General features: G+C 46.8%; 6 protein-coding genes across 9 annotated transcripts; 3 read left to right on the top strand and 3 right to left on the bottom strand.

Annotated features, from left to right (window-relative positions):
- Positions 1 to 124: 124 nt before the first annotated feature.
- LOC117897982 (serine protease 1-like) lies at positions 125 to 1,015 on the top strand. Its single transcript, XM_034807094.1, has one exon. It carries the CDS (start codon positions 161 to 163, stop codon positions 956 to 958), a length of 798 nt encoding a protein of 265 aa, XP_034662985.1. The 5' UTR covers positions 125 to 160; the 3' UTR covers positions 959 to 1,015.
- A 4,881-nt stretch (positions 1,016 to 5,896) lies between these two features.
- Positions 5,897 to 10,865, top strand: LOC117897574 (transient receptor potential protein). Its single transcript, XM_034806526.1, has 14 exons — positions 5,897 to 6,231; positions 6,292 to 6,529; positions 6,615 to 6,757; positions 6,886 to 7,087; positions 7,156 to 7,332; positions 7,396 to 7,630; positions 7,695 to 7,993; positions 8,053 to 8,420; positions 8,482 to 8,839; positions 8,978 to 9,197; positions 9,269 to 9,434; positions 9,492 to 9,652; positions 9,718 to 9,869; positions 9,932 to 10,865. The coding sequence occupies exons 1-14, from the start codon at positions 6,086 to 6,088 to the stop codon at positions 10,766 to 10,768; spliced, it is 3,702 nt and encodes a 1,233-aa protein (XP_034662417.1). The 5' UTR covers positions 5,897 to 6,085; the 3' UTR covers positions 10,769 to 10,865.
- A 262-nt stretch (positions 10,866 to 11,127) lies between these two features.
- LOC117896768 (cardio acceleratory peptide 2b) lies at positions 11,128 to 12,357 on the top strand. 2 transcript variants are annotated; one of them, XM_034805243.1, is made up of 4 exons: positions 11,128 to 11,308; positions 11,518 to 11,535; positions 11,703 to 11,864; positions 11,948 to 12,357. In XM_034805243.1, the coding sequence occupies exons 1-4, from the start codon at positions 11,230 to 11,232 to the stop codon at positions 12,172 to 12,174; spliced, it is 486 nt and encodes a 161-aa protein (XP_034661134.1). In that variant the 5' UTR covers positions 11,128 to 11,229; the 3' UTR covers positions 12,175 to 12,357. The 2 variants fall into 2 exon arrangements, with proteins under 2 accessions (XP_034661134.1, XP_034661135.1); XM_034805244.1 differs by lacking the exon at positions 11,518 to 11,535 and having other exon boundaries at positions 11,948 to 12,352.
- A 143-nt stretch (positions 12,358 to 12,500) lies between these two features.
- LOC117898128 lies at positions 12,501 to 17,063 on the bottom strand. Of its 2 annotated transcripts, XM_034807320.1 has the most exons (9): positions 16,801 to 17,063; positions 15,874 to 16,058; positions 15,598 to 15,806; positions 14,988 to 15,542; positions 14,767 to 14,924; positions 14,499 to 14,700; positions 13,404 to 14,446; positions 12,901 to 13,108; positions 12,501 to 12,831 (listed from the first exon to the last, which is right to left on the bottom strand). In XM_034807320.1, the coding sequence occupies exons 1-9, from the start codon at positions 16,937 to 16,939 to the stop codon at positions 12,525 to 12,527; spliced, it is 3,006 nt and encodes a 1,001-aa protein (XP_034663211.1). In that variant the 5' UTR covers positions 16,940 to 17,063; the 3' UTR covers positions 12,501 to 12,524. The 2 variants fall into 2 exon arrangements, with proteins under 2 accessions (XP_034663211.1, XP_034663213.1); XM_034807322.1 differs by lacking the exons at positions 13,404 to 14,446; positions 14,499 to 14,700 and having other exon boundaries at positions 12,502 to 12,831.
- A 1,056-nt stretch (positions 17,064 to 18,119) lies between these two features.
- LOC117896675 lies at positions 18,120 to 18,929 on the bottom strand. The gene is made up of 3 exons (XM_034805121.1): positions 18,842 to 18,929; positions 18,468 to 18,595; positions 18,120 to 18,408 (listed from the first exon to the last, which is right to left on the bottom strand). The coding sequence occupies exons 1-3, from the start codon at positions 18,857 to 18,859 to the stop codon at positions 18,183 to 18,185; spliced, it is 372 nt and encodes a 123-aa protein (XP_034661012.1). The 5' UTR covers positions 18,860 to 18,929; the 3' UTR covers positions 18,120 to 18,182.
- Positions 18,930 to 23,223: 4,294 nt separating this feature from the next.
- Positions 23,224 to 26,031, bottom strand: LOC117897750 (sodium-independent sulfate anion transporter). 2 transcript variants are annotated; one of them, XM_034806789.1, is made up of 4 exons: positions 24,628 to 26,031; positions 24,255 to 24,561; positions 24,055 to 24,200; positions 23,224 to 23,987 (listed from the first exon to the last, which is right to left on the bottom strand). In XM_034806789.1, the coding sequence occupies exons 1-4, from the start codon at positions 25,760 to 25,762 to the stop codon at positions 23,494 to 23,496; spliced, it is 2,082 nt and encodes a 693-aa protein (XP_034662680.1). In that variant the 5' UTR covers positions 25,763 to 26,031; the 3' UTR covers positions 23,224 to 23,493. The 2 variants fall into 2 exon arrangements, with proteins under 2 accessions (XP_034662680.1, XP_034662681.1); XM_034806790.1 differs by having other exon boundaries at positions 23,514 to 23,987; positions 24,259 to 24,561; positions 24,628 to 26,030.
- Between the last annotated feature and the right edge of the window lie 1,873 nt (positions 26,032 to 27,904).

The raw sequence follows: 27,904 nt of genomic DNA, 5'->3' as shown, positions 1-27,904 counted from the left end.
TTTCATGAAAGAAACGTTTGCAAAATTTATTGCTAGTGTAGGTTACATTCAATTGAGAGGAGCACTTGTGGCTGTGTGCACGAGCCAGATAAGAGAGTTTCGATAGTATATAAGGTTCGCCAAGCTTGAGGAAAGGCATGAGTTTCCGAGCTTAACCAAGATGAAACTGTTCGTATTCCTGGCATTGGCTGTGGCCGCAGCTAGCGCTGTCCCCACTCCCATGGAGAAGCACACCCCTGTCCCTCTCAAGGACATCGAGGGCAGAATCACCAACGGCTACAATGCCTACGAAGGCAAGGTCCCCTACATTGTAGGTCTGCTCTTCAGCGGCAACGGCAACTGGTGGTGCGGTGGCTCCATCATTGGCAACTCCTGGGTCCTGACCGCTGCTCACTGCACCAACGGAGCTGAGTCTGTCACCATCAACTATGGTGCCAGCTTCCGCACCCAGCCCCAGTACACCCACTGGGTGCACCGCAACGACTTCGTCCAGCACCACCACTACAACAGTGGCAACCTGCACAACGACATCTCTCTGATCCGCACTCCCCATGTCGATTTCTGGCATCTGGTCAACAAGGTTGAGCTGCCCAGCTACAACGATCGCTACAACAGCTACGACGGACAATGGGCTGTTGCCTCCGGATGGGGCGGCACCTACGACGGCAGCCCTCTTCCCGACTGGCTCCAGTGCGTCGATGTCCAGATCATGTCTCAGGGCGATTGCAGCCGCACTTGGTCTCTCCACGACAACATGATCTGCATCAACACCAACGGCGGAAAGTCCACCTGCGGAGGAGACTCCGGCGGCCCCCTGGTTACCCATGACGGCAACCGCCTGGTGGGAGTGACTTCCTTTGTGTCTGCTGCTGGTTGCCAGTCTGGTGCCCCAGCTGTCTTCAGCCGTGTCACCGGCTACCTGGACTGGATCCGCGACAACACCGGCATCTCCTACTAAAAGTCCAATTCTTTTCCTATTTTTGGATTTCTTCAATAAAAGCATATGAAAAAATAATTATAAACTGTTTTATTAATCTTCTTGAGGTCTACAACATGGTAGAGGTTCTGGGTATACACAAATTTGGCAGGCAAATTTAACCTCTTAAACTGAATATATTCTCGACTAGCAAACCATGTTTTTAAAGCATTTTTATACCCGGTACTCGAAGAGTAAATAGGGTATATTGTATTTGTGCGGATAACGGTTGTATGTAACGCACAGAAGGAAACGTTTCCGACCCCATAAAGTATATATATTCTTGATCAGCATCAATAGCCGAGTCGATTGAGCCATGACTGTCTGTCCGTCTGTCCGTCCGTCCGTCCGTCCGTCTGTCCGTCTTGTTTGTCGGCTAGTTCTCAGAGACTATAAGAGCTAGAGCCACCAAATTTTGCATCCAGACTTCTGTATGCTCACACTGTTACAAGTGTATTTCAAAAATGAGCCTTGCCTTCCGCCACCGCAAAAGGGCGAAAACCTCCCAAATCTACAATTTTGAAGATAACAGAAAACTAAAAACGCCATTCCGTAGGGAATGACCATATCTATCACCAAATAATTTTCAGTGGCCAAACCCACCCCGTCCCGTAGCTTATAGCAGCACACTCTGCTTCGCGCAGTTTATGGCCTCTGCCCCTGACACATCTCTGCCGCTGCCTCTGCCGCGACTCTGCAGTGTGTGTCTATAGGGGAGGGTGGCGAGCTAAAGGAGCGTGTTGGCGTGAGTAGTGTTGTTGATGTAGATGACAGATGAAGAAAAAATGTAAAATTTGACAAATAACCGCTAAGTTGCAGATGTAGTACTGAGTGCCGGGTATAAAACTTGTGACGCGTAAGAAGCGTCTCACACGTCCCTTCTCGTTTTACTTGGCAACTGGGTCTCAATTAGAAAGGAATTTTAAAATTGAAAATTGTTTCTTTCATTTTGATAGATTATCCTTTCAGTATCATTATATTTAATTCTGCTGTGCAGATTTATTTATACTCTGTTTTAATGAACTTTGCCATAGGTGGTGGCACCAGGGCAGATATCTACTGATTGTCGAACTGAAAGGGAATATTAAATTCGGTGCCCCGAAGTCAAATTTAATAGAATACAAAACATACTAATCAAACACTCAAAATCTCATTCTCGAAATCAAATCAGAATCTAATCTATTTTATTCTAGTGGCTGCCGCAGGAGCAAGCCGCCGAGTCATGAATCCATTATCTAAGTCAGTATATTTGCATTGTTGAACACATGGGCTAAGGGCTCATAAATTAATTACTATCTTTGCCGGTACCGTAGAGAGGAAATGAGTACGAAAGTACACATTTGGAACAGTTGGAAATTTCGCGATTTTCATTCACTCAATTCATTCACTTGAAGTGCGAGTCTACTACTCAGCTTACTACTTCACTCACTCACATTCAATCAGTTATAAGTAGATAGTATTCCGCACACTTATGGACATTTCTTGTCCAAGTGCATTATACAGTGGCGGAAAAAATAATAGAAACGACAGGCGATTCACACTTGAATCCAAATATTTTGTTTTTGGTGAAAGTTGTTTACATCAAAACAAGTGTGCTTTGTTGCAGGATATTAGGGCTTTATGTAGGACCCTCTTTAGGGCTCCTTTCGTAAGTTTCTTAAGCAGTGTATCCTGATTTGTATGAAGACCACGCTTTTGTCTTGGAAAAAATAATAGAAACGCAGTCTAATTTTTTTCATAACTTTTTTTAAAACGGTTTAAATTGAAATATATTGGTAGCAATTCATAAACTAACGGCAAAAGAAGATATAAAATAGCTTTTCCCGTTGATCCGGTTGTGTTTGTTGTTGTTAGAGTCTCAGAATGGGGTGCGGAGGACATTGTACGGATTTTGAAAGAACAAATATCCTTACACCAGGATATGAATGTCACACAACGTCAGATAGTGTTACTATTCTAAAATGGGTTTAATAAAAGCTTTTTCGACGATTAAGGACAAAAAATAAAGAAACACACGGGGAAGAATGCACGCAACATCGGCTTGGTGCGACACACCACCTTGTTCAAAAATAAAAAAAATTCTTTCTCTCTTCGGAAAATTTGAAAAACGATCTCAATGCATCGGTTAGTAGTCGTACTATATGACATAAGTTGATTTAGGTCGATAAAAAATTACACAAAGCTAAAGTAGATGTATATACTTACGAAAATGAGATTCAGATAGGTACTCAATGCCTCAAGGTGCATTTATTTCGTCCTGGGTACATTTGGTCCTGGGAAGTTGTATTAAGGTGCCTAATATGAGATTTCCTAACAAATCTGAGCAAATTGACTTTAGTTTCATTTGCCTACAGCACATTTTTTTTGACTATACGAAATAATAGCACCTTGAGGCATTGAGTACCTATCTGAATATCATTTTCGTAAGTATATACATCTACTTTAGCTTTGTGTAATTTTTTATCGACCTAAATCAACTTATGTCATATAGTACGACTACTAACCGATGCATTGAGATCGTTTTTCAAATTTTCCGAAGAGAGAAAGAATTTTTTTTTTATTTTTGAACAAGGTGGTGTGTCGCACCAAGCCGATGTTGCGTGCATTCTTCCCCGTGTGTTTCTTTATTTTTTGTCCTTAATCGTCGAAAAAGCTTTTATTAAACCCATTTTAGAATAGTAACACTATCTGACGTTGTGTGACATTCATATCCTGGTGTAAGGATATTTGTTCTTTCAAAATCCGTACAATGTCCTCCGCACCCCATTCTGAGACTCTAACAACAACAAACACAACCGGATCAACGGGAAAAGCTATTTTATATCTTCTTTTGCCGTTAGTTTATGAATTGCTACCAATATATTTCAATTTAAACCGTTTTAAAAAAAGTTATGAAAAAAATTAGACTGCGTTTCTATTATTTTTTCCAAGACAAAAGCGTGGTCTTCATACAAATCAGGATACACTGCTTAAGAAACTTACGAAAGGAGCCCTAAAGAGGGTCCTACATAAAGCCCTAATATCCTGCAACAAAGCACACTTGTTTTGATGTAAACAACTTTCACCAAAAACAAAATATTTGGGATTCAACTGTGAATCGCCTGTCGTTTCTATTATTTTTTCCGCCACTGTATGTACGTAACATATGGCGACTGACTTTTCGTTCTCTTTGTGGTTGTGTCTAGTGAAAGTTTAACCTTCTGCCGCTCTTGTGTCTTTTCCGTTGAGCAGAAAATATGGGTACAAGTGCACTTGAGCAGTTGAAGGAGTTCTTTCGGAGGGGGCAATGTTTTATTGAGTGTCGCAAAACATTTCAAGATTGTGAGCTTTGCATACACATAAACAAATAAGTGGTTAATAAATGCAAAGCTAATCAGTCATGGTTTACAATTTATTATTGCATTAATTCTTTATCTTGTGGACACTTTAATCTAATCAAATAATCTGTGCGGTCACAAATACTTTATGACCTCTAAGTTAGTTAGTTCCGCAGCTTGAGCTATAAATATCCACACTAATTAATTCGAACCCAATGCATCGCAATCCGTGGCTGTGTCTTTAATTTGGAAATTCTTTGAGCTCCAAGCAGAGAAATGTGCGCGGAGTGCAATGCACTCGGCTTAACAACTTAAGCACGTACGGCCACAGCGCCACAACCGCGGTGCCCCTTCTTTCATCTCCTCCTTTCAAAACACACATTTCAAAGAGCGCTCGCTCCTTTGGAGTATTTAGCGAGTCAAAGGACAAGTTACACTTACAGTGGCATCTTTTTTATATGATTTTGATTGATTGGCCAGCCTGTTGCGCAGAAGGAACGGCGTTAGGGTACCCGCAGTGCCCAGCTAGACTGCTTTACCAGCAGTCGCCCAAGAGCGGCAGGTTAACTGCAGCTTGCCGATGTGCGTATTGTGACGGACGCACTGCAGCGACGTCAATCGTCCGCGAGGATGTATGCCAGGTCGCTCTTGATCAGGATTCACACATAGTAATGTATTTATATTGAGCGATCTGACTCTCAGCTGTACCGCATTAATGTGCCATCTCTGTCCGTACTGCTTTACCAGCGCGATCAAGCATAGCGGCAATCTGTTGTTTCAACTACGCAAATTCCAGCCCAAAGTGTCGGAATGCATAGCAAGAATCGTGGCAAAGCAAAACCAGCCGGATGTGTTAATTTGGCAATAAACCTTTACATTCATATTCAGTTGTTTTATTGCTGTAAGCTTAGTAACTTTCAACGTTCCTCTTTGTCGACATGCTGCGCGTATAACAGTCGGCCACTGTGTACAGTGTAAAGTACAACGGCAGAGTAACTGTTCGGCGCTGTTAAAGTAGCGCAAGAGCTTTTGCGAAACTGTTAAGTTAGCAGAGTAACTTTTCGAATCTGTTGGCCAGACTTGCTGACTGCTGCTGCTGTTAGTTGTTTACTCTGCGGACTTAATTATGACTCATTGACCTTTACTGCATGCATTTAATTTATGTTTTATTAATAGATATTCATTTAACATTCCAGTGGCATAACCCCATAAACACACAAGATTACAGTTCTCCGTTCTGAAATCGATCAATCACCTTTCATTCAGCATTGCATTCGACTGAGCTGATTGATCCCACTTTTAGGGCTTCGAAAATCGAACATAATTTGTGTGTCACTCATCACGTGCAGGTGTAGGGCAGCCCACCATACCATGGGCATTTGATTGCACTGCTTGAATCGGCTGCCCTGCCCTGCTTTCCACCCTCCCCTAATGCATGCGGAGACCCATCAGGTGTGGTCAAGCAATTGTGGCAAAACGATTTACCTCTCTGGCGGGACCATTGACTGGCGTTTCGGCCACACATTGACCGACTTTTTGCCCCAAGTGCTAATGTAATTAGTGGAATATACCGACTAGTGGCCGCTGGTTCTGAACAGTGCAGCGCAGCTAATTGGACCCTCAACATCGTGATCCCTAAACGCCCAAACTGTGGATACTGTGCGTGAAAAAGGACACGGGGCCAAAGGACATTTAGCAAGTGTCTGTCGGGGGGTAAACATGATCGATCGAATTTAGTCAAAATATTTAAAACATTTCGCGTCGGAAAGTGTGAGAAAAGAGAAGAGAAAAGATGGCTGGCACCGAATCGGATGCGGAAAAGGCCGCAGGCTCCCGCCTGGACTACGACCTGATGATGGCCGAGGAATATATTCTCAGTGATGTGGAGAAGAATTTTATTCTGTCCTGTGAGCGTGGTGACCTGCCGGGCGTTAAAAAGTAAGAGGATGAGTCTATGGATTCCAATGTGGGATGTATCTTAATCCGTTATCCTTGAAGAATTCTTGAGGAATTTGAGGGCACCGATAAGTTCAACATAAACTGCACGGATCCCATGAATCGCTCCGCTCTCATTTCGGCCATCGAGAACGAGAATTTCGACCTGATGGTAATACTCCTGGAGCACAACATCCAAGTGGGCGACGCGCTGCTGCACGCCATATCCGAGGAGTATGTGGAGGCCGTGGAGGAGCTGCTGCAGTGGGAGGAAACCAATCACAAGGAGGGCCAGCCCTATGTAGGTTATTCCCTCCACCAACCTTGCCTTTTATTTGTGAGCCAAAAGTACAAGTGTAAACACTTTGACCCCCCCACACACACAGAGCTGGGAGGCAGTGGACCGTTCAAAGTCAACGTTCACCATGGACATAACCCCTCTGATTCTGGCTGCACACCGCAATAATTATGAGATACTCAAAATACTGCTGGATCGCGGTGCCACACTGCCAATGCCCCACGACGTCAAGTGAGTAAGCCCTGCACTCGCCCAACTGGCACGTTCCAGTGGCAAAATTAGTTAATTAGAAGGGAGCGCCCATCGAGGCTGGATGTCTATAAAGGGTGTTGCGTTGTGTCTTTTCTTTTTTGCTGCAGGTGCGGCTGCGATGAGTGTGTCACGTCTCAGACCTCGGACTCCCTGCGCCACTCGCAGTCGAGGATCAACGCGTATCGCGCGCTGTCGGCCAGCTCCCTGATCGCCCTGAGCTCGCGAGACCCTGTATTGACCGCCTTCCAGCTGTCCTGGGAGCTGAAGCGACTGCAGGCCATGGAATCGGAATTTCGTGCCGAATATACGGTACGCCAGCGCACAGTGAACTGTCGAACTGCGACCAACTTGTGTTTGTGTTTGTGTTTGCCCAACAGGAAATGCGTCAGGCGGTGCAGAACTTTGTCACGTCCCTGCTGGACCACGCTCGCACATCCATGGAGCTGGAGGTGATGCTCAACTTTAATCACGAGCCCTCGCACGACATTTGGTGCATTGGCCAGCGGCAGACACTGGACAGATTGAAGCTGGCCATCCGATACAAGCAGAAGACGGTGGGTGCTGCTTCACTCCCGCTCTGATGTAAGACCTTAATGCATTTGCTTTCGCTTCCACAGTTTGTGGCCCATCCGAATGTGCAGCAATTGCTGGCTGCCATTTGGTACGATGGCCTGCCTGGCTTTCGGCGCAAACAGGCCTCGCAGCAGCTCCTGGATGTCATCAAGCTGGGCGGCAGTTTCCCCATCTACAGCATGAAGTATATCCTCGCGCCGGACTCGGAGGGTGCCAAGTTTATGCGCAAACCCTTCGTCAAGTTCATCACACACTCCTGCTCGTACATGTTCTTTCTGAGTGGGTAAAACTGAATGTTGCATGTGGCTTTAATCTCTACCACTTTCCCATTTCCCTTGCACAGTGCTGCTGGGCGCTGCCTCGCTGCGCGTGGTGCAAATCACCTTCGAGCTGTTGGCCTTTCCGTGGATGATCACCATGCTGGATGATTGGCGCAAGCACGAACGTGGCTCACTGCCGGGACCCATTGAGCTGGCCATCATAACCTACATCATGGCACTGGTATTCGAGGAACTCAAGTCGCTCTACTCGGACGGGCTGTTCGAGTACATCATGGATCTGTGGAACATTGTCGATTTCATATCGAACATGTTCTACGTCACGTGGATTCTGTGCAGAGCCACAGCCTGGATTATAGTTCATGTGAGAGCAGTCCTTAACCCTTTTGGCTACTATAACTAAGTTCTTTGTCTCATCTTTAGCGAGATCTTTGGTTCCGCGGCATCGATCCGTACTTTCCCCGCGAGCACTGGCACCCCTTCGATCCGATGCTGCTCTCGGAGGGCGCCTTCGCCGCTGGCATGGTCTTCTCGTACCTCAAGCTTGTGCACATCTTCTCCATAAATCCGCACTTGGGACCGCTGCAAGTCTCGCTGGGACGCATGATCATTGACATCATCAAGTTCTTCTTTATCTACACTTTGGTGCTCTTTGCCTTTGGCTGTGGCTTGAATCAACTCTTGTGGTACTACGCGGAGATGGAGAAGAACAAGTGCTATCATCTGCATCCCGATGTGGCGGACTTTGATGATCAGGAAAAGGCCTGCACCATTTGGCGACGTTTCTCCAAGTGCGTAGGCAGACAAACTCTATTTATATTTCCCCCTTAATGGTTTTCCTTCTACTTTCAGCTTGTTTGAGACTTCCCAATCCCTGTTTTGGGCATCCTTTGGTCTGGTGGATCTTGTCTCCTTCGATTTGGCTGGCATCAAGAGCTTCACACGCTTCTGGGCGCTGCTCATGTTCGGCTCGTACTCCGTCATCAACATTATTGTGCTGCTCAACATGCTGATTGCCATGATGTCCAACTCGTATCAAATCATTTCGGAGCGCGCCGACACCGAGTGGAAATTCGCACGCTCGCAGCTGTGGATGAGCTACTTCGAGGATGGCGGCACCATCCCTCCACCTTTCAATCTCTGCCCCAACATGAAAATGTTGCGCAAAACCCTCGGACGCAAGCGGCCATCAAGAACCAAGAGCTTTATGGTAGGTACATGGGTCAAAGGGTGACCTCATGCAGCTCAGCACGGGGGCAGGGCAACAGGCAAATCATTTTCAATCAAGCTCCTGCGGCTACTTACTAATAGCTCAATCCTTGCCACCCACTCTCTCACTCTCTCTCAGCGCAAATCCATGGAGCGGGCACAGGTTCTGCATGACAAAGTGATGAAGCTGCTGGTGAGGCGTTTTGTCACCGCCGAGCAGCGAAAACGGGACGACTACGGCATCACCGAGGATGATATCATTGAGGTGCGCCAGGATATTAGCTCGCTGCGCTTCGAGCTGCTGGAGATTTTCACGAATAATAGCTGGGATGTGCCCGACATTGAGAAGAAGACAGCGGGTAACAGACAGCTCGAAAGCGATTTAAAGAGGCAAATTCCCCACTTAATTTGCATAAATATTCATTTGCAGGCGTTGCTCGCACCACCAAGGGCAAGGTAATGGAACGACGCATACTCAAGGACTTCCAGATTGGCTTTGTGGAGAATTTGAAACAGGAAATGAATGAGAGTGAGGGCGGACTCGATATCTTTGCATCGTTGGCCAAGGTCATAGGCAGAAAGAAGACGCAAAAGGGGTGAGGGCAGGGTGTAAAGATGTTGAAATTATACCTCAGTGTATCCTTAACTTATAGCGAAAAGGACTGGAATGCCATTGCCCGCAAGAATACCTTTACTGCGGATCCCATTGGCTCGAAGCGCTCCTCCATGCAGCGGCACAGTCAGCGCAGTCTGCGGCGAAAGATCATCGAGCAGGCCAATGAGGGTCTGGCCATGGATCAACATCAATTGATTGGTAGGCCCAATGTCCCTGGCTATGCTCAGACTCGTATTTATCCGCTTTCCTTTGACCCTGAACAGAATTCAATCCCAACTTGGGCGAAGTGACGCGTGCCACGCGCGTCGCTTATGTCAAGTTTATGCGTAAGAAGATGGCCGCCGATGAAGTGTCGCTGGCCGATGATGAGGAAACACCGAAAACCGACGAGCAAAGGAAACTGGAGGGCACTATGGTGAGGCTACTTTAGTACTACTTTTAGCACTTTTCTTCCAACTAATTTTAACTTTTCTGCAGTCCAAAAAGGCCGGTGCTGGTGGCTTGGCTTCAGCTGCTTTGGCCCGAGCTTCCGTGAAGAATGTTGACGAGAAGCCCGCTGATGGCACCGACAACAAGAGCGCCATGAAAAAGCCAGCGGATGACAAGAAATCCGCCACAGGTGACGACAAGGACAAGAAGTCAGACTCGAAGCCAGGAGCAGCTGGAGCAAAGGCTTCTGCCGATCAGAAGCCCGTCCCGGCAGCAGGAGCACCCAAGCCCCAGGGCAGTGTCAAGCCCGGCGACCAGCAGAAGCCAAATGCCCCCGCACCACCATCCAAACCGGCGGATACAAAGCCAGCGGCACCGAAGCCAGGAGATCCGGCCAAGCCCGAAGCAGCTGTCAAAAAGGAGGAAGCGGCCAAGACCGAGGCGGCAAAGCCCGCGGCAGCAGGAGGAGCTGCCAAAAGTGCGGCACCTGCGGCACCAGCGGATGCCAAACCTGATCCGAATGCAAAGACACCTGCAGCGGGTGCCCCAGGAGCCACCAAGGCGGCCAATGAAACCCCAAGTGCACCCACCCAGGCAGGCGCGGGTCAGGAGCCGAAGGCAGCCTCCGACGGCAAGACGCCAGCACCCACGAAAACTGACGAAGCGAAGCCAGGGGATGGCAAGTCCGAAGCCAAACCTGGGGACGATAAGGACAAGAAACCAAGCGATGATAAGGATAAGAAGACAGCGGATGACAAGGACAAGAAGGCAGCAGCAGCAGCACCACTCAAACCGGCCATCAAGGTGGGTCAGAGCAGCGCGGCAGCTGGCGGCGAGCGGGGCAAGTCCACGGTCACGGGTCGCATGATTTCCGGCTGGCTGTAGGTCCTGCCACAGAGATCTCTCCTGAAATAATATTAGATGATAGTAACCCAAATGTATTAGCAGTCCAATGTGAGCAATAAAGTAACTTCCAAATGCAGAAAAATGTTTCCAGACTGCGGCTGCCCCCGCTGGTCATTTAATCATTCAATCCCTGCCCCGAGGGCTGCGAGTTTCGCTTTGTATTTGGCATGGAACATGTTGCCACAGCCACCTGTTGCCAGCACCCAACCACTGGCGGTGGCAGCAACATTTTGTCAGCCTCCCTGTTGCTCTTGACGTAATTTATTTACATCCCAGCCAATGTCCATGCTCCTGGGGCCCTATAAAAGCCGTTGAGTGGCCACCAGCAGCATCAGAAAATCATTGAACGTGCCCAAGGAAACATTTGACGGAGCCAACAGAACTGCAGCCATCCAAACAAATCGAAAATAGTTTTAGATAATTCTTAGTTTTGGAACAAAATGAAAGCCATTTGCAGTCTGTACAACATTGTCAGTGCCATTTTGCTGCTCGTTTTGCTGGCACAATTCAGCACAGCAGGTGAGTCGGGGGAATAAAACTACTTATCGTGGTATAAGATTATTGTAAATGGTGTTTAAAACAAGTGGAACTCTCAGCTTAGGTTAGCAATCTTTCAATGATTTCCACTACGATCTGGAACCCGAGCAAACTTAACCCTTTTTGCCACAAATTTACCTTCATTTTGGAATACTTAAAGTGCATAAATAATTATCATTGCTATTTTTCAGGACCTTTAAAAGAAAAAGGTAAAAAAGCTTCAGTCATGCTCCACATCCTTTTTATATTCTCACACTTTTTGCATTCCTCCCTTTAATATTCTGCATGAAATTTCTCTAAAAACACTTTCAAAACTTTAAGCAGAGAATGAAAATATTAATTTAATAAAAAAAATGACTGCCCTGCCCTCACACAGAGCTAAACCATGACAAGAATCGGCGTGGTGCCAACATGGGACTCTATGCATTTCCCCGCGTCGGTCGCAGCGATCCCAGCCTGGCCAACAGTCTGCGCGATGCCAGTGATGCCGCGGTCTTCGACGGCATTTACGGTGATGCCTCCCAGGAGGACTACACTGGTATGGCATGCAGGAGTAATGAGAGCGGAGACTAGCTGTTGTAACTGATATCTTTGGGGACATGCAATTTGGGCAATTTTCAGAGGCGGACTATCAGAAGCGGGCTGGTCTAGTGGCCTTTCCGCGCGTGGGCCGCAGCGACGCCGAGCTGCGCAAGTGGGCCCATCTCTTGGCTCTGCAGCAGGTGCTGGACAAGCGCACTGGGCCCAGTGCCTCCTCGGGCCTGTGGTTTGGACCTCGGCTGGGCAAGCGAAGTGTCGATGCCAAGGCATTCAACGATGCCGGCAAGGGGCAGCAGGAATTCAACTAGACACTGGCCGCGGCAGGACATGGGAACACCACGGAGCGTATACACATTTTGGCATCATAATTATCATAATTAATTCTAATCGAATTCAGCTTCTAATTTAACATCTATAACGGGTATAGAGCAAATATGTCTTTGGGTTAGATACACGTCCTACAAAATATTGTATAAACAAATAAACGAGAGCTGATGAGAGCTTGAAAATAAAATTAAAGTTTTAAATGCAAAATCCCGCAGAATGCAGAACTAAAGTTTGAGTTTTGAGAAAAGTTGTATTCTAAATTAGTTGCAAAATGTTCAATATGTTTATTTGTGTGATGCATTTAATAGGCTGAAGATCCTTTCTGCGCTCTCTAATCCTTTCGCTGCTTAAATTTTCGCAGTTCTGTTTGTATGGCCTCGATGAGAGGCGCTGCAGAGGCGGAGGCGCTGCTTGTGGCTGCCTGCTTGGGCACCTCTGTGTAAAGGTCCTCCTCTCTGTGATGGTGTCCCGCACTCAAGGGACGATTCAGTGTTGAATGGGAGCTGTACATGCTGCCACCACCCCACGCACTGTGGGTGGGTGAGGGAGGCTGCGTGGACGACAGCTTTGTGGTCTTCTCCGGTTGGGCTGTCGCTGGCCGTTCGGCTGCAGCTCTGCTGCCAGCTGTTGGATAAAAGCTTAAGGCAAAGAAAAGGTTGCAGCTATTTATATGCTCCTTTTGGGTTACTCCTTCTTGGGCCACCTACCTGGGCAATCCCGCGGAGGAGCCGCGATGCTCACGATTGGTCGCGGCGCGTCTGCTATTTGTGAAATTGTGCGTGGGCAAGGGCATGGGAATGTCATCCTGGCTGGCATACATTTGCAGGGCGCCCTCGAGTAGGCCCTCGTAATGGTTGCGTATAGCCGAGGGATTGTGAAATGGACTTGTGTTATAGTCTGCATAGGCCAGAGCCTCTGGGGAAGATTGATTGGAGAATTTGAGGGTTCAATTGAAATGTGTGGCTCGTGTTGGGAGTGGAGGGGAGACCAGAAGGAGAACAACTCTAATGCTAAGAGGTATCTACGTTGTCTACCAAGTAACTACATAAATTATAAGCAACAACTACGCTACGGTACGGTACGTTAAGGTAGCCTTAGTAACGTGACTCGGACTGTGACTTCGCCCCAAATCGAACATCATCTTCATCAACATTTTTATCATCATTTCTACTGGTTCTACTGGGACTTGGTGCATCTCCTCCCGCCTCACCCTGACTCTCGGTGGCTGCCAAACGTTTCTTGTGTCGCTCCCAGACCACGGGACCAATCACACCTGGATCGGGATTATCGCTGTGCGCCGAGGCAGCCGCCGCAGAGCGCACATTGCGCACCGAGTTCGGCGGCGCCTTGGGACTGGGAAAGCTGGCTATGGCGGCAATGGTGCCCACAGATTTCTGTGACTTCAGCGAGCGCTGGGAGCTGTGCGTGGCGCCTGGCTTCGGGGCAACGGCGTTCACATTGTCGTAGTACGTGACGAACACGGGATCCAGCACACGGTTGAGGGGTTCCGGCAGAGTGTTCTTCGGAAAGGCTCTCACAGAAGCCATCGACAGAAAGGAGCCCACGCTGGCGGTGTCCGAAGACTTGTCCGAGGGCTGCAGGGTGCGAATAATCTCGCTGTTTATGGCCTCCGGCGAGGCACCGCTGCCGAGTTTCTTGTCTTGCTGCTTCAGCAGCTTGTTGCGATGGTAATTGTTGTGCAGATTGTACGCCTCATTCCGCTGAAAGTTCTCATAGCTGCGCCGCAGTGCGTCCGGTGAGCCGTGGCTGCCCTCCTCCGCTGAGGAGTGTCCCGCCAGGGAGCCCTGAACGGGACTCGTCTCGAGGGAGCCAACGCGGTTCTCGTTTAAGTATCTCCGCCGCGACTTGTGCCTGGACTTGTCGCCTTTCTTCTCCGACACCACCGAAGTGTAGACTGTGTCCTCGTGCCCCTCGGCGCGGTCATACTGGTGCCGCCGCTTGTGGGCATCGAAGAGTCGCGCTGCCTTGTCGTCGAGGATGCGTTGCACATCGGCACTTGGCGGGTTGATGGGGCAGTAGACCGACGAGTCGGAGGTGTTGTCTGTCGAGGAGATGGAGTCCTGTCGGGAGCGCGAGTGAGTCCTATCCGCCGGTGGTGCCGGGAAGCTAATGCGTGGCTCTCGCTCGTAGGACAAGTTCTGCACTCCCACATCTCGATCCCCGTCAATTGCCTCAGTGGTGGAGGGTCGCATGGATTGCCCCTCCGAGAGCAGTTCATTGCGCGAAAAGTTTCTGCAAAAGGCAATCGTTATAGAGAGAGTTTTTTGGGAGAGGCAGAGCCTACCTGTTGACTGCGCTGAGTTCCCTTTGCCGGGCACGAGTGCGTCCCAGCAGCAGCACAGCCAAGAGCAGCAGCATCAGCAGCAGGATGGCCAGGGAGCTGATCACAACCAAAGCCACATTATTCTTCACCGAATTGAAGAAGCCCGCCTGACCGCTGCGCGGAACGGGCGCCAATGCGGTAGCCGTGGGTTCCCTAATGTAAGCTAAACACAGAACAACGATGAAATAATTATAAACAATTAGGAGCAAGAATAACTGCCAAAGCTTACGTTCTGACTTCATGTAGATTGCCTGCCCAAAAGTGCTCACTGCCTCCACCTCGCTGACCAGTTCCATGTCTTTGGCGGCTGTCGTCGCCAGCACGGGGCGTCCATTCACCAGAACCGTATAAATCAGCTCCGTTTGATTGGCTATGGGACGATCATTGCTGTGGGAATATGCAGGAAACTTTATACGTAAATAATAAATATTAAATTTTAGATTTAATTACAATTTGAGATTGACAAAGTTGACGTGTTCCATGGCATCCCCGTTGGTATTTGTGCTCCAGTTTTGCACATCCGCCTCGCTAATTTGCGTGAGATTGTGTATGACAACCCGAACACGTCCATCCCTATAGAGCGGCACAGCTTGTTGTGGCTGTTGTTGCTGTTGTTTTTCCATCTTCGCTTCCTGCAACTTCTCCGACTTTCCATTCTGCTGTATCAGCTCCCAGGGTATCAGCGTCACGTAGGCGCTGTAATCCACAGACTCGGTGCTGCTGCTGGTACTTGTAGCTGGTGTTTCGGTTTCCGTATCCATTTCCTCCTCCGAATCACTTGACCATTCACTCCTTTCACCCACCGCTCGAACAGTTTTTATGTACGGCTCATCATCGCCTGCCATGTCCAATATTTCCACCTCATCGGATGGGGAATCAGTCGGCGGTTGGGGTTTTGTTGTCGATGTTGCCAGGGGAGATGACTTGCGACGCTCTCGGGGAGCTGCCACCAAAACGCCCTCGATTTGCTGTGCTCCATTTATGCCCAGATGTCGAGTTTGTTGCCTGAATGTTTGGACAAAAATTATTAAAGTTTTTTGTTGTCTTTGAACATTTTTACCTGGTAAAAGCCAGACGATAGAGCCGCGCCAGCTTCTCCTCCAGTAAGGGGTTGTCCTTGGCTGTGTAGAAGCCAGAGACCACAGTCAGTAACCAGTAGCGCCGATCTGTTGAGGAGTAGTTGAGGGGAGGCATGCCAGGAGCGCCCAAATCCCAAGTGCCGCCACCATCGTCAGGTCTGCAGTCCAGGCAAATGGGAATATCGATTTCCTACAGAGAAAAAAGAGTACCCAAAAGTTCTACATAGATTCTAGTTGAAGTGCATCTGCAGACTCACATTATTGCCATCCACATAGACGGTGGCCACCACAGTTTCTGTCTTGACAATCACATCCTTGCCCTTGCTGATGCCCGTGTGCACTTTCTTGAGGTAATCCGGTGGACCATCCCCGGAGCCAGTCCAAAAGAAGTCTTCCAAGTGGATCTCGTCTTTGATATCGAGATAATCATCATCGGAGTCATCTGTAAAACAATTTTAATGTAAGAGTGGTAACAGATTTGTTTATATTATTGATAAATCATTGGTGAACTTTTTTCTGCATTTTTCTTTGCTTTTTCTTTGCTTTTTCTCTGTATGTATCCCCCTTTTCGCGTTTGTTTGATCAATTCAGCTAACGGCAACATGAAATCGTTCAATAAAAAGCTGTTGCTACTGACAAAATTATGCTTGTGGTTCAGCTATGTACATACATATCTGTACATACATATGTACATACCTCAGACTACGATGGCCTGAATGACTAGAGCCAGAGCGTACACCCTCCCTCCCCATAGATAACCATAAATATATCGATTAGCGGAAGCAAATCGGCTGCTTCCTTCCTTCCTTCCATAAGCCGAAATCTGCTCTTAACAATAAGTACTCTTGCGTGTTCGTGTTGCAATTAACTTTGATGTGGGTACATATTGAGTGTACTTCGTACACCTGTGCTGATTTCACAGGTCAAAGCTCCTAACCCAACGCTGCTTGCTTTGCCTGCCATTAGTCTTCAATGCTTGGCCCATATTTTCGGCTGTGATGAATTTGGTAAATAATTTTTACATAATTCTCACCGGGCACTGACGCATAACGCCAAAGGTCAAATTAATTGCTGCCCCGTCAACACCACCCAGCCAAACAGTTCTACACCAAAGCCCACCGAATAATACTTGGCTGGTAGTGCTAGTAGAACACAACAGAAATTTCCCTGGATGCTCAGCTCACCGTGACTCAATTGTATAAGCGGCTGCTGACCAAGTCCAAGCTGCTGCTCCGACGCTGCCGTTCGACCGTTGCAGCTGTGGCTGTGTAGAATGGCCAAAAACGTAATAAGAAGCATCCAAAACGCACGTTTTACTTTCATTTTCACAGGGACTATTAGCCAGTCTCAGTCGCAGACTTCTCTTTTCACTTCCCCATTAGGAATTCTTTTGGGAATAAAAAATGTCACAGATAAATTTCACTCTGTTACGCGTTACTTGCACCGTCGAACGTTACCCGGGAACTAACTGCTCCATTGTAATCCAAACATGCCCGACCATGGGTGGTTGTTCCTCTGAGCTCGAGCTCTCTCCCTCTGTCTCTCTGTTTGGGTCGCTTGGTTGGTTACCTGGACAACGGGCGACGGCAACGGGCCACGGGCCACGGGCAGCGGAAACGGCAACAGGCAACCCCACCGGGAAAGCGAGCCAGGCCTCAGCTCGCAATTTAGTAAACAATGAAAAGCTATAACATACTCTTCGGAAAATGCCGCTAGATCGGAATTTTCTTTGCTCATTGTCGCCAGGCACAGCAGGGGCCATGCAAATGTAGCAACCAGACTACCATAAAGCTCGTTCTGTTTGGTGTTTAACCATTTCGAACAACAACTAATTAGGTGCATAAATCATACATTATTAAATTATAAATTAATAACTCATAAATCATAGTTAAACAAAATTAATTGCACATTTCTGTGTAAGCCTATTGGCACCTGTAGCCAAGGTTTTACGTGTAGGAGTTTAAAAAAAATCCCCGAAAATGAGAAATAATCATTCATCATTCAACAAAAACAAGTCTGTTTGCTCCACAAGTTTCTCAAGAACCAGTCTACTCTGGGCTGCTATAATTATAGCCTTTTGACAGCTTCTGAGTGCGCTTAAGATTATGAAAAATCGTTAAGTTCTGAAGCCATTTTATTTCCGCATATTACATGGTAATACTGGATTGGTCCTTGAACCCATCTAACCGCTCGATAAAAGTCAAATCTATGATTTACAAGATAGCCAGAACATCACCAGCTAAGCTGTCCATCAAAAAAACTATTTACAATGTTCTCTCAGAATGGGGAACGTGTTTTTATGTCGCTAATTTGTCTTCACATCAAGACTTTGAGATTTTTCGAAAGGTCACAATTATTACGCAACCGAAAACTCGTCTATCCAGAGGAGCTTAATAATGATAATGAAACATCTAAACTTGATCTTGGAATAGAAATAGAAGCAGATTCAATTCGTTGACCAGATGCCATACATAGAACCCGTTTTCACGCTGATCAATAGATATTATTTTTAGTTATTTTCTTTTATTTTTATCTACGAATTATTGCAAGACACTGAACAAATTGTTTATCCAGCAGCGGACTTCAGAGCGCCGGGGCTCAGCTTGCGATTCTTGAGCTGATAGCGGGATTTGTAGCCATCCTTATCGGCCGTGTACATGGTAACAGTCTCGGTATCAGTCTTCTCATCGTAGACGGAGTAGGAACCCATGACCACGAGCTCTTCCTTATCCGTGCCAGGATTCATAATGACACCGATCTCCTCCCGCTTGCTGCCATTGGGCTCCTCCAGGCTGCAAAATGAAATACATTTTCATATTCGAACATTAATGGAGGTTCGTTGTGCACTTACTTGAAGCGGTAGCCCTCTTTGGTGGGCACTTGATTGTAGAACTCTGTAATAATCGTTGGATAAACGTAGTCCAACAGACCGCCAGAGCAGCTGGCTGCCATAACGGCCACCAAGGCAGTGAAAAGTAGCTAGAAAAGTCGGAGAAGTGCTCAATAAGTACTCGTAGTTTATTCCAATTCAACGTTAATTATCGCTGCTTGCACAGCTGCATGACAACATTTTTTTGTAGACACTGATTGCTACTGTTTGGATTCTTCACAGATTCTTCACACGCCAGCGTAATTACTGATCATTGGCACTGCCTTAAAGGTCGCGGTCTCAGTGTCGGACTCCACCCTTGCCCTGAGCCGTTGGTTGGCTGTCAGTTTGCTTACCAGTTTCGCTGAGGCCATGTTGATGCGCGCTGAAGTTACCAAGCGATACTAAGCCATCGGACGCGAGCCCCCAACTATATAAAAGTAAAGATCTGCATATGTTGCCAAAGCTCTGCCGCTGGCTGGCTATGTGTGCTGAGGATCGTATAAGTCATATTTTACTACTTAGTTGTTGTCACTAAAACCGGTCAGTCGAAGCACCGAAAGAACGTCAGAGCCATCATCTGGGCACATCTTTGCTGATTTGTTTGTTTCATTCGGAGGATCGAAAACTAGTATAGAATGTTGGCAGGCTGAAGAATGTTGTGGATAGTTCTGAAAAATGATCTGGTCTGCGTATTTGTTGTGTTTTTTTTTTTTGAAACTTTTAGCATTTGGATCATAATGTGGCTACCCTTGAAGCTAATTTGGGCAAATCTACGGCTGATCAATGGCATGTGCACGAGTTCAAAGTCAAGCATGAACATCTGTGTGTACATATTTATATGAATATTAATTTGATATTTGCTTTCGACGTTTGTGGGATCGGATCGGATCGGGTTCTACTAAAGAGCACCCCTAACTGGTTTTTGCACGCCAGTATGTGGGTGTTTTGAAAGGCGTTTCGGGTTATGATGGATTTCCCATTGTGCTTGGCAAGTGTCCAGACTTTGGACAATTTTTGTTTGAATCACCGTTGGCCCAACATGATGTGTTCAAGATTCATGACAGCCAGATAACATTTTTGTGTGACTAATTACACGACTTTTCCAACAAGCTTTCTTCCGGATATTGATTATAATCTGTATGAGAATTATGTAAAATTAACTAATTTAATTATTCACTTTATTCACTTCATTATTCAGTTTATTCATTAATTTGAATGTTCCGCACATTTCGACAACAGCATTGTGTAGATTACAAATAACTACACTACATGTAGAAACAGTAAGTAGATGTGTAGCTCATGTACATTTCAACAGATGGCGCTACTTGTTCACGGATCGCAGCACCTCAGCAACACTTTCGCTCACTGGTCTGGCAGCACCACTAACCAAATAGTATAATAGATATCCAGCTTTGAAGAAGCAAAACGTCACCGCAAAATGTGCGCCTTGGAGTCCCAGGCCTCTGCCTGGAGTCCCGGCTACAAGTATTAGTGCGTATAGAACACGCAGCAGAAGCCCAAGCTACATGGGTATTAGTGTTTGTAGAGCGCGCAGCTAGAAGCTACATTTGTATAAGTTCGTGCAGCCAATGATTTTGTAGCGCTCCAAACCGGTTTCACATGGACACTGCAAGCAATGTATGTGTTGGTGCGTTGACTTCCTAAACTGTGATGAAACTAAAATTCGTTTTGATGATTTGATTTTGTTTTCGGGGCTTGGCGTATGAACCTGACCTGCCGCAACATGTGCAGAATGAGGGGTGGGGGTTGGTGGCCAGACCCTTGGGGGTTGGAAAAAATAAATATACCAATAAAAGTTGTTATTGTATTTGAATGCTGTAATTGTTTTAAATGCAGATTTTATACTGCTTTATTCAAAATTGTATGCATATTATGGAAACGCCGTCGCTTCTCGACTTCGTTGCTGCCGTATTATCAACATTGTTACCAAATCCATCTTTTACAGACAAATCATTTTATTTCATTTCATACAACTTTTCAACTGCTGTTTTCGTCGTCGTTTCTGTTCTCGACTTCATGTGCGCTTTAATTGTTAGCGCTTGAAACCTTTTCATTTTTTTTTTTTTTTTTTTTGCTTGTGAGCTAACATACCATTTAAAATGAAAACCCTCAAGACTTTATGAAGTAGCTTGCCCCTCAATATCAAAATAAATTTGTTTTGTGTGACCTTTATATGCTTTATATAATTTAGGGTGAAAGGGGTAACGGATATTAGCATCTGAATATGTATACAAATAATGAATTGCGGCAATCGACTTTGCGATACAAATATTTCCCATTAGAGTATTCAGAGTCACGGTGTGAACAAGCAAGAAGTTTTGACGGAACGGGACATGGAGACATGTTTGATGGCAAGGCGGCTGCCTTGCACATGTACACACATTAACACTTGCACATTTTCCTCCGTCTCCCATCGGCAAATCGAGATTTGGACAACTGACCTCAAATTTGATGCCCAAGCAAGGCACTAAAATCTGCATAGACCCACCGCGTACTTATTATTTTTTTGTTTTATTTGTGTACATAATTTACATATGTATGTATAATGTACATACTATGTATGTGTAAATTTGTGCACAATGAGCTAACGATCAGCTTAATTATAAATTATAAATACAAACAAATGTACAAATTTACATACATATTTATGTAAGAACATATGAATAATTGTACATACACACATATGTGTGCATATGTATATCGATGTATAAATATATAAACATATATATATATTTATATACAAAATAATAAGTACGCGGTGGGTCTATGCAGATTTTAGTGCCTTGCTTGGGCATCAAATTTGAGGTCAGTTGTCCAAATCTCGATTTGCCGATGGGAGACGGAGGAAAATGTGCAAGTGTTAATGTGTGTGTACATGTGCAAGGCAGCCGCCTTGCCATCAAACATGTCTCCATGTCCCGTTCCGTCAAAACTTCTTGCTTGTTCACACCGTGACTCTGAATACTCTAATGGGAAATATTTGTATCGCAAAGTCGATTGCCGCAATTCATTATTTGTATACATATTCAGATGCTAATATCCGTTACCCCTTTCACCCTAAATTATATAAAGCATATAAAGGTCACACAAAACAAATTTATTTTGATATTGAGGGGCAAGCTACTTCATAAAGTCTTGAGGGTTTTCATTTTAAATGGTATGTTAGCTCACAAGCAAAAAAAAAATGAAAAGGTTTCAAGCGCTAACAATTAAAGCGCACATGAAGTCGAGAACAGAAACGACGACGAAAACAGCAGTTGAAAAGTTGTATGAAATGAAATAAAATGATTTGTCTGTAAAAGATGGATTTGGTAACAATGTTGATAATACGGCAGCAACGAAGTCGAGAAGCGACGGCGTTTCCATAATATGCATACAATTTTGAATAAAGCAGTATAAAATCTGCATTTAAAACAATTACAGCATTCAAATACAATAACAACTTTTATTGGTATATTTATTTTTTCCAACCCCCAAGGGTCTGGCCACCAACCCCCACCCCTCATTCTGCACATGTTGCGGCAGGTCAGGTTCATACGCCAAGCCCCGAAAACAAAATCAAATCATCAAAACGAATTTTAGTTTCATCACAGTTTAGGAAGTCAACGCACCAACACATACATTGCTTGCAGTGTCCATGTGAAACCGGTTTGGAGCGCTACAAAATCATTGGCTGCACGAACTTATACAAATGTAGCTTCTAGCTGCGCGCTCTACAAACACTAATACCCATGTAGCTTGGGCTTCTGCTGCGTGTTCTATACGCACTAATACTTGTAGCCGGGACTCCAGGCAGAGGCCTGGGACTCCAAGGCGCACATTTTGCGGTGACGTTTTGCTTCTTCAAAGCTGGATATCTATTATACTATTTGGTTAGTGGCAGCACCCTGCCATAACGGCGACTAAGCTGTTTTACCTACGCTTTTTACTGCTTCTTTTTACGCGCGGTACAGTGGGACAGATTACATTTTCAACAGGCGAAGTGCTCTGAGCGATTTTGGTGGAATGTAAAAATAAATATAATATACATAAAGCTTACTAAAAATACTTATTTTATGTTATTTGGAAGAGTAATATACGATGAATAGGATGAGTGTTTTTAAAGAGTTAAAATAATGCATTACAGTGCAGGATTTTATTCTACCTTGAAATCAGTAAAAACGTTAATAAATCCTTTGGCATTTTGCCATAATATAAATCTAGGGACTAAGTCACTGTGTGCCCCATCTGACAATGATAATTAATTAAGCTTAACTTTTCATGCATAGTTCACACAGACAATCTAATCTGCAGCATGCTGGGGCCATTTGTTAAAATTTGATCCATTTGTGAGCAGAGATTTACTGCCAGAATCAAATCACAGCACAGCTCACCCACGAGGCAGCCTTAAATCTCTGAGCAGTAGTCGATAAGATATTCAATGGGGTGTAGAGTGGTCAATCATATGCCCAAAATAGTCACATCATAAAACCAATGAAAGTTCACCCAAAACCCAAACCCAAATCGATTGAGGGAGAATGAAATTTAGAGCTGTAGATTCGCAAACGATTAATGAATGGTGGGAGAAATGTGACATGGAAGATAGTAACTAAAGTTTCAGGAGGGAATGTACTCCATAGTAAAATGCACCATGAATCCTGGTAATGTTTCCATTCTAATGCACTCAAAAGCAATGCAAGACATCAATTAACTCATCAGTAAAAAGGTTATTCCATTTACTTTTCATTTTTCTGACTTTATTTAAGTACTACTTATCATAATACTCATCGTTGGCTATTGATTTACAATATAATACTAAGCACAGCAGTAATATCGTGGGGGTGGGACTCGACTCGGATTTGGATTTCGCTCAACAAAATTCCACATGAAAGCACTCGGCTAAAGCAAAGGCCAAAGGTGCGAAACGAACAAATCGCGAAATAAATATGCGTAGAGTTAGATACCTAAACTAGGCGACAATGGAGGGATTGCCCCAACTTAAATGCTAATCAAGGTGCCAGCCATGTGAAAACGCGACTTTGGCCAGTTTGCGTGGGCGACCAGTCGATGGCCTCGGCGGGGGACTAAGACTAAGACAGCGACTAAGACAGCGACTAAGTGTGACGAGGTTGCAGCGGTCAGCAGCGATCACAACTCTGGCAGCCCTCAGGCGGAGCCCTTCTCCGCCAGCTTGGAGTGCAGCGTGGTCAGATCGTAGATCACGACCAGATCCTTGTTGAGGCCCTCGAAGACCTGCGCCACACGTGGCTGGAGGTTGTAGAAGAAGAGCGGCTGCTGGCGCTGGGCAAAGTCCATGACCATCGTGGAGATGACCTTGGCGGCGGTGAAGTCCGCTCCGTAGATGTGTGTGCAGTCGATGACCACGGGCAGCGTGGACTTGACGCCCTGCTTGTTGATCACCTTGCGAACGAACTCCATCGAGGGGAAGATCAGGCAGCGATCGGGCGTGAGCATCAGATACTTCAGGCCATTCGTTGTCTGTGGAGAAGGGAGAAGTAAGCTTAGAGATCTGCTGATTGGGAGCGTGACTCTGTGAAGGACTCACCGCCAGCGTTTCGATGCGCAGCTTGGGGCGCGCTGCCTGGTAGAGAATGAACACCACATTGATGCCAATGCCCACGAGAATGCCCAGCTGCAGGGGCAGCACCAGACAGGCAAAAAAGGCACCCAGACCAGGAATGAGATCGGTTTCTGGTGTAGAACATAAATGAGCATTAAAGAGCAGAGATATCCTCGCAGATCAACTCACTTTTGCTATGCCACATGGGCTTGATCACACGATACTGCACCATGAAGACCACTGCTGCTATGATGATGGAGGCCAGCGCTGCCTTGGGTATGTAGTAGAAGCAGGGCGTGAGGTAGAGCAGGGCAATGATCACAATCACGCTGGTGTACAGGTTCGAGAGCTGAGTGCGCACTCCGCTGGCATTGAGGATGGCGCCCCGGGCAATGCCTCCGTTGCTGCGCAGGCCCTGGACAAAGGAGTTGGCCACGTTGCAGATGCCCGAGGCAATCAGCTCCTGCGTGGCATCCGTGGGTTTGCCATCAGCTGAGAGAGAGGGAAACACAGAAAGTCAGAAGGGGTTGGGTCCTGGAATCCACTAGAAAAACTCACCAAAAGCCTGAACCACAGCCATCGTTTCGAGCAGTGCAATCAGCGGTACGACAATGAGGCCCGAGCCCAGAGTGCTGACCATCTCCCAGAAGCTCTGGCCAGCCACCAGCACCTCGCCGGTGGTCTCGTTCAGCACGGGATCGATGTGGAACGGCGGCGGCTGGAAGGAGGGCATGCCCTTGGGCACGAATCCCACGGTGCGGACGAGATCCTCGTTACCGCTCACCGACAGCCAGTAGCCGAGTCCTGCAGTGCCGCAGACGAGGAGCGCATTCCGAGCCGTGCCCACCGTCCAGAAGATGCCCGTGAGCAGCGACTGGGCGGAGGATTTGCCCTCCTTGGGGCCAACGCTGCAGCTGGCGAGGGCGCGCAGGCTGAGCAGCAGCGTGATGCAGATGAGGCCGAGAATAAAGTCCGGCCAGCTGATGTTGTGGATGTCGTTCACGATGCTGATCCACACCTGCAGGAAGGTGTTGCCGCTGGTCTGAATGCCGAGAAAGTCCTTCATCTGCGAGCTGAAGATGATCAGGGAGACGGCGCTGGTGAAGCCCGCACCCACGGGCCCCGACACAAAGTCGATGAGGAAGCCCAGCCGAAAGGCGCCCATCAGGATCTCAATGATGCCCGTGAGGAATGTGAGCAACGTGGCAATCTGCCAGCTGCCGCCAGCGATCTGGAAGGACAACAGCGCGGAGATGGCCGTCGGCCCAATGGGCACATCCTTGCTCGATCCAATGAAGATGTAGATGAAGCAGCCCAAAAAGCAGGCGTACAACCCGTACTGCAGATCCAACCCCGCGATGCCAGCGTAGGCCAGAGCCTGGGGTATGACCGTCAGCGCCACGGAGATGCCAGCGACAATGTCCCCGAAGATGTAGTCCTTCTTGTACTGCGGCAGCCACGTGAGGATGGGGAAGCGCTTGTACAGCGTCTTCTTGCGGAAGATATTCCGCCACAAGCTGCGGCAGCAGCCACTCGAAGCCTCCAGGCAGCTCTCCGACTCCCCGGACTGCTCCTCCTGCACAATGCAGTCGCGCGAGGTGTGATACAGAGTGTTCGTGGGGATGTCCAGGGACACCTCAGAGTCCTCATTGAAGGCGCCATTGGTGTGGCCATTGGTCTCGCTGCGCGTCATTCTGGATGGATATTTTTTCTATTTTATTTTTCTACTTTTATCTTCTTTGTTTTCTCTCTATCTCTGGAGATGGAGCTACATGGCACTCGCACGGGAAACACTTCACTCGAAACACTGATTGATCTGCGATCTGTGATGCTCTGGAGCTGGAGCAGAACTGTACCGAACTATTCGCGTGCCCGTCCGCTGGGGTAATGAAACGCAAACTGTCGCAGAGATCGAGCCAAGAGCCAGCGACAACGACAGAAACGGCAGCAGACTAACAGTCCGCCGACTGCTGGGAACTGATTATAAACAGTCGCTGGCTGCGGCAGCGCTTTCGAGACTATCCGCCGGCTTTCGTTATCGCCCTCCCCCAGCGATCCCCAGCCAGCATTAACCGCACGCCCCAAAACCGGCTATCGACGTGTCCCAGACGGGGGGGCTTTTCATCGTGTAATTGCCCCGAAGAAATGTAAATGACGCAGACCACAATAAGCCCCCTGTGTGGGCGGAACATGGCTGTAAGTGGAGACTTTTGCAGTGGGGAAAAGTCGTAGATTTTGTACTGGGGAAAACTACGATTTAAGTGGAATCAAAGTGCCATACTTTCCGGTTAAATTCGTGCAACAGATATTAATTGTGTGAGCGAAATCAAACATCATTTGAGCACTTTTTCCATATAAATTAACTTTAAGTAGTTACTGAAGGGTACTCCCAAATTGAGAACATTTCCTGGCCAGATTTGTTGGGCAGATGTGTTCATTTCTCCGGGGAATTTCGATGGTCTTCAACTTCAATCATCACAGAGCATGCCCCGTGTTTGGCCTCAGATATTACCCCCAAACACAGAGCATCCCTTAGTCACCTTGCCAAAGTGTTCCCCTGTTTTGTTTACTTTTGGAAAATCAACAACTTTCTGCCATGATTTTCCACACGTGCTGGCACCGAACATGGGAATCTTCGCAAGTCGCTGCATCCCCATGCTAATCGTTAGAATTTTCACGCCCCAAGATGTAGATTGGCGGCACAACACCCAGCAGCAGGTTCCCAGGCCGCTTTCCACATGATTGCCTCAATGCAAATGTAAATGCAAATGGGAGTAGAATTTTTAGATTGCATCATTTTCTGCTAGGGTCTCGAACTTGGCATGATTATGGCCTTAATCTGATGCAAGTTTGTTTGTTTTAAAGTTTGTTTCTCGCTGTTGACCGAATCGTGTAGCCTCTTGTAGCGCCACAGCAGAACGGAGATTATCTTTACTGCCCTGCCTGTGGGCTATCGGCTACCGTCTATCGTTTGTCGACACGGGAAATCAATCAGCCGGCCAGAGCGAGTGTGCATATAAATCAGTTTGAAGTGTTGGCGCTCTATAAATCAAACGTGTGCGAGTGCGAGTACGGCTGAGATAAAACCCGGAATTTGGCTGCCACTCCGTGCCACTCCGTACTAAGTTCTGTCACTATTTCGGCATCGCCCCAAAACCGGTTGAGCTCTGCCACACGCAGCACATTATATATTATTAGTCCGTCAGTCTGTCAATCTATATCTATTGGCACTTGTAAGTGGAAGTAAATCAATTGCCAATTAAAAGCAGAGTCGCGGCTTAACCGGGAACTGCACTTTGTGGTCTTGTCGCGGCTTTTGGGATCTTTCCCACTTTGCGCTCGAAGAATTTTCTGCAGAATTCGAGACATTAAAAACTGGATTGCCTTCCTGGGGGGTTTTTGTTTCCAGATACTGAGGCACTGCTGCAAAGTGGTGACCCTCTTTGTTGTTAATCGCTGATTAAATCATTTTCGAAGTCTCTTGGCTCCTCTTCAGCCAAATGGGGATCACGCGTCCAGCGGCTGATCTATTGCGCAGAGGCTGGAAACGAGCGATCAAAACCAATGGAAAACAGACACCTTTGCCTCAGAGTGAGTGTAAGCCGAACATTGATTGCCCTGCTCCAGCGATCTTCTCAGGAATGTGAGTGGAAAGCACATTCCATTTCCCCTGCCAAGCGATCTCTGCTCTGTGACACTTTCACGCCGTAGACCCATGAATATTTATGGGCAAGTTCAGTTGACCTGCCCGCTCGTTCAGGTGATTGCTCGATGTGGTCATAATTAGATATGTAACACTCCGCGGGATAATTTACCTTACTCATACGCAGTGGAA

Source organism: Drosophila subobscura, chromosome O, assembly GCF_008121235.1.
Source record: "Drosophila subobscura isolate 14011-0131.10 chromosome O, UCBerk_Dsub_1.0, whole genome shotgun sequence".
NCBI classification, from domain to species: Eukaryota; Metazoa; Arthropoda; class Insecta; order Diptera; family Drosophilidae; genus Drosophila; species Drosophila subobscura.
Note: the sequence above shows the minus strand (reverse complement) of the source record. Positions and strands in the feature narration are given on the sequence as shown.